A 5,000-nucleotide genomic window follows, 5' to 3' on the forward strand; every position below is an offset into this window, starting at 1 on the left:
GTGTGTGTGTGTGTGTGTGTGTGTGTGTGTGTGTGTGTGTGTGTGTGTGTGTGTGTGTGTGTGTGTGTGTGTGTGTTTGTGTTAGAAGCGGTGCGTGGGGTGACCATGGTGGAGCTGGTGAAGAGGGAGGGCAGCACACTGGGGCTCACAATCTCAGGAGGGACTGACAAGGAGGGGAAACCCCGGGTATCCAACCTGCGGCCAGGGGGGCTCGCTGCCAGGTGGGCCGCTGCACACTCGCTCACACACACACACACACACACACACACACACACACACACACACACACACACACACACACACACACACACACACACACACCCATACACACACAGATACACACTCACACACACAAATACGCAGACACACACAAACACATATATACACACATATATGCACAGGGCTCCAGAATGCGACCAAATGGTCGCATTTTGCGACCAAAATGTGAGATTGTGCGACTGAATTTTACAACACCTAACCCTTTTTTATTTTATTTCTTTACACGTTAAACGGGGAAGGGCCGCGTCAATGAATCCGGAATCTGTAGCAGGCCAATGATTGTGAGAAGGATAGGGAATGCCACTAACAGTGGCTAATGTGTGGAGGGGGAGGGTCGTAGAGATTAAATATCGAGCGTAAACGTCTCTGTGAGCAGACTATTGACTCGTTCTTCCGACCTGCGGCTAGTGTGCCGTTGCCAGAGTCCTGCACGGGTCTTATTTGGCAAACCCGCACCCGCCCGCAATACTTAAAACCGCATCCGACCCGTGTTCGGACAGTAGCGCGAATTACATTCCGCACCATTCCGCTATAAATTGATATCGACGCGGTACCGACCCGCACCCGAAGGAAAATCAGACACATTAGATGGTATATCCAGCACCGGAGAAGTCTCGCTCGCAATCGCACAACCCGCGTCCGACCCGCGCTGTTCAGGCGTCCGACCCGACCCGCGTCTGACACAGTACATTCTTTTTAACCCGTTTCATTCAAATTGTTCGGGTCACCCGAACCCGGTCAGAACTTCATGTGCGATAAAGGGCTTTTCACACGGGAGGCGTTTGTCGCGCCTGCTGCATTCTCAATAGAGAGCCGAGCGGGCAGAGAGGAGGCCCAGCTTACCTGACAAGTGGGCGGCGGGCGAAACTGTTGCTTCGATGATCGTCGAACACATGCGCGCACACATGGAAACAGTTGGAATAGATGAGAATCACAATAAAATGTGACACTGAATTTGAAACCGCACATTGTAATTTCTGCATCTATTATCAAAACATGTGTTAGTAATACAGTGAAAATAAAAATGAGAAAACCACATTGGCATGTTGACTTACGGTGTGTGCCCCTAAAATTTCTGGGGCCCCCTAAAATGTTCAGTTAGGGGCCACAGTGCTCCTAGTGAACAAAAGTTTTGAGCCCTGATGCAGTTACACAAACAAACACACACACCCACACACACACACTAAAACACACAAACACACACACATTACACAAAAGGTTCTTAAAGGTGGGTCTAGTAACTCCACATGTGGCTCACGGCATCACTAAGTTATGGAAGCCCTGGTCAAGAGACCCCAATTTTAGCTAAATGTTAACCGTAGCTTACATATTAGCATATTAGCTACATACCTAGAGTTATTTATTTTCGACATATTTTGGACAATTATTTTTCGTTTTTGTGAAGTAACCATGTTGTTCTCCCTCACCAATGCAGGAGTGACCAGCTTAATGTGGGAGACTACATCAAATCGGTGAACGGTATTAACCTGACGAAGCTACGCCACGAAGAGATCATTAGCTTACTGAAGAATGTCGGAGAGAGAGTCCTGCTGGAGGTGGAATATGAACTGCCCCCTACAGGTAAACACCGGTACTGCATTTGTAGTGCTTAAACTCTATCATAGAGCTGGCGATTAATTCCTTTTGCTAGGTGGTACCTGATGCCTTTCCGCAAGACGTTAATTTACCCATAATGGGAATGATCAGTCATCTCTTATGAGGATATAATGTTTTGAAGGAACTAAACGTTGTCATATATGTGATCCAAAGTGCATTATATAAACACAAATGTGTTTAAAAGGAATTTCTAAAGGTTATTTACTGCATAATGAGAAATGTAATAACTGCACTTCCCAGAAACCTTTGAGGTTGTACAGGCTCCAGTTAGCTCGGTAGCCAGAACAGTCCCTCGTAGCTGCACTCATTTGGCCAGCAGTGGTGTTGGAAAATAAATAATAGAATATAACGATAAGAATAGAATAGAAAGAAAGTGAGTATAAATCTCTCATCTCATCTCATCTCATCAATATGACAATATTTACAGATAGACTCATTATACAAAATGGCAACAGATTTGCCAAAAAGAGGATAGCCAACAAAAATAAAGCAAAGGAAAGAAACAAAATAACAAAAGTGTGTGGGTGGCAGATAAAGTTACGTCATTACACCTTCCTAAATTTAGAGTTCAGTCGTGTTTGAAAAACAAAGTGTTGAACAGCCGTAATCGGGTGGTTTGTAGCAGAGCAAAGAGTTGCAGGTGACAACAAGTTCACTAGGGGGCAACGTTAAACACAAAATGTAATCAGGCTCCATTGTGTTGCTGAATGAAGTTGTGCTTTTGTTGCCTCAATTGATCTGCCTCCCATGGCTCTGTCTTTCACACCTCATTAATACCTTATTCATTTTCAACACCCTTCTCTTTTTCTATCTGACCTCATCGCCTCTCCTCTCTCTTCCTCTCTGTCCTGCTCTCTCTCCTTTGCTCTCCCTTCCCCATCACTCTCGCTCGCCCTCTGTCCCTCCCTCATCTACTCTCTCTCCCTCTCTAACACCCCTTTACTCCTCCTTATCTCTCCTTCTCTCTGTCCTCCCTCCTTCTCTTCTTCACCCAACCCCCCTCTGTCTCTCTCTCTCTCCCCATCTCTCCCTCCAATCCTTGCTCTCTCTGTATCTCCCTTTCACCCCCCCCCCCCTCCCCTCACTCCCTGCCTCCCCCTATCTCTCTCCACATTTCGCTCGCTTCCTCTCCCTCTGTCTCTCTCCCAGCCCCAGACAGTTCTACGGGGCTGATCTCCAAGACGATAGACATCTGTTTAAATAAGGAAGGGAACAGCTTTGGATTGGTCCTCAGAGGTTAGAACAATGTGCTGCTTCAGACTCATGTTCCCATGATGCCTTTCAATTTGGATTACACTTGATTGTGGGAAAACAGTCATACCGGACGTTGTTTTGCTTTTTTTCTGAAGGTGGTTCCCATGATGACTGGCATAAGTCCCGTCCCCTTGTGGTGACCTATGTAAGGCCAGGAGGCCCAGCAGACAGGTGATCACACACAAACACACACTCAACACTCGAAACAACTCTCTAGCCTCTTCTTATGCATACTTTTTCTTAATATATTTTTTATATTTTATATTCTTGTGTGTGTGTATACGTGTGTGCCTGGTTGTATGTGTGTTTTTGTCTCTATCTATTTTTTTGTATCTATGTTTGTGTGTGTGTGTGTGTGTGTCTGTGTGTGTGTGTGTGTGTGTGTGTGTGTGTGTGTGTGTGTGTGTGTGTGTGTGTGTGTGTGTGTGTGTGTGTGTGTGTGTGTGTGTGTGTGTGTGTGTGTGTGTCAGAGAGGGGACCCTGCGTCCTGGGGACCGTCTGCTGAACGTGGACGGGGTCCCGCTCCACACCTCCTCCCACTGTGAGGCCCTCAGCTTCCTGTCCCAGTGCGGTCATGAGGCGCTCTTCCAGATAGAGTACGATGTCGCCATCATGGGTGAGCACTCAGTACTGCCTCCAGCTCCACGGGGAATCACCCCCCATCCCCCGCAGTGTTAATGCATTGCTCAGTCGGAACCGAACCCCTGACTCTGGCAGTGGTAATGCCTTGATCTACCAGTCGGAACCGAACCCCTAACCTTGGCTGTGGTAATGCCTTGAACTACCAGTGGGAATCAAACCCCTGACTCAGGCAGAATTCATAATATTAATAATACTAATAATATGTTTGTTTGTATAGCACTTTTCCAAAGCAGGTTACAAAGTTATTTAAAGATCAGCAGAATAAAAACACCTAGCTAGAATGTGACAGCCAGTGCATACAAATACCAAAATAATACAGTATGTATAGGATAAAACCATAACACAGTGAAAGCCATTTTGTAAAGTTGCTTCTTAAGGAGCAATATAAAATGGGGGACAGACTCGGCTAGCCTGATCTCCTAATGCCATGCGCTACCAGTGGGACTTCAAAACCCTCACCTTGGCAGTTTTACTGCCTCGCTCTATCAATGGGAATCCCAACCCTAACCTTTTAAAAACACCCGATCCTGCTAATATAGACAAGGGGTGTCTATATGCTGTGTGTAGGGTATTGCATTGTTGTTTCTATCGTGATAATAAATAATAAACATTTACACATTGACCTTCTCTACCAATCAGACACTGTGAACAATGCCTCCGGTCCGCTATTGGTGGAGATTGCCAAATCGCTCGGGGCAACGCTGGGCATCACTCTGACATCAGCCACTCACAGAAACAAGCAGGTCATCATCATCGACCGCATCAAGCCTGCCAGCGTGGTTGACAGGTAGGCCTACCCAGAGCAAGGTTACTGTCCACATGTTAGGTCAGTCGGTCCATATTTGTAGGTCATAAAACAATTATATAATCACGTTGTTTTACGCTTTAACGTAGCAAAGCCAGCGGCTACAGATGTAGCAGGGCGTTATTATTTAGTTTACTTAGTATAGGACGCAAGTCTGCATTTAGCACAGAAACTGAATTTTGCGTCTGTCCAAATACGTTGATGTGCTTTGGGTAATATTGCGTAGGTAAGGTTAATCTATGTGTTCAAGGAACATAACTCACTTATGAGTGAATCCACAATTGATTTATTTTAGATTACAGAGGAAATAAGAAGCATATTTTCATCGATACAGCACAAGAAAGAAGCCATGTAAACAGCAAGGGTCCCAGCTTTGATCCCTGGGGAACCTCAATATTAACAC

At 45.8% G+C, this 5,000-nt stretch overlaps 1 protein-coding gene across 5 annotated transcripts in view; it reads left to right on the forward strand.

The window, feature by feature from the left end:
• The window catches only part of grip2b (glutamate receptor interacting protein 2b), a 97,851-nt gene that overhangs the window by 66,756 nt on the left and 26,095 nt on the right, over positions 1-5,000 (forward strand). For 4 of the 5 annotated variants that reach the window (XM_030375648.1, XM_030375650.1, XM_030375651.1 and 1 more), the window contains exons 3-8: positions 86-221; positions 1,715-1,860; positions 3,046-3,132; positions 3,246-3,321; positions 3,621-3,766; positions 4,432-4,579. In XM_030375648.1, coding sequence (XP_030231508.1) covers positions 86-221; positions 1,715-1,860; positions 3,046-3,132; positions 3,246-3,321; positions 3,621-3,766; positions 4,432-4,579 — 739 coding nt within the window. The remainder of the gene's footprint in view (positions 1-85; positions 222-1,714; positions 1,861-3,045; positions 3,133-3,245; positions 3,322-3,620; positions 3,767-4,431; positions 4,580-5,000) is intronic. The other variant, XM_030375649.1, reaches the window with a different exon arrangement.

This window comes from Gadus morhua, chromosome 13, assembly GCF_902167405.1.
Source record: "Gadus morhua chromosome 13, gadMor3.0, whole genome shotgun sequence".
NCBI classification, from domain to species: Eukaryota; Metazoa; Chordata; class Actinopteri; order Gadiformes; family Gadidae; genus Gadus; species Gadus morhua.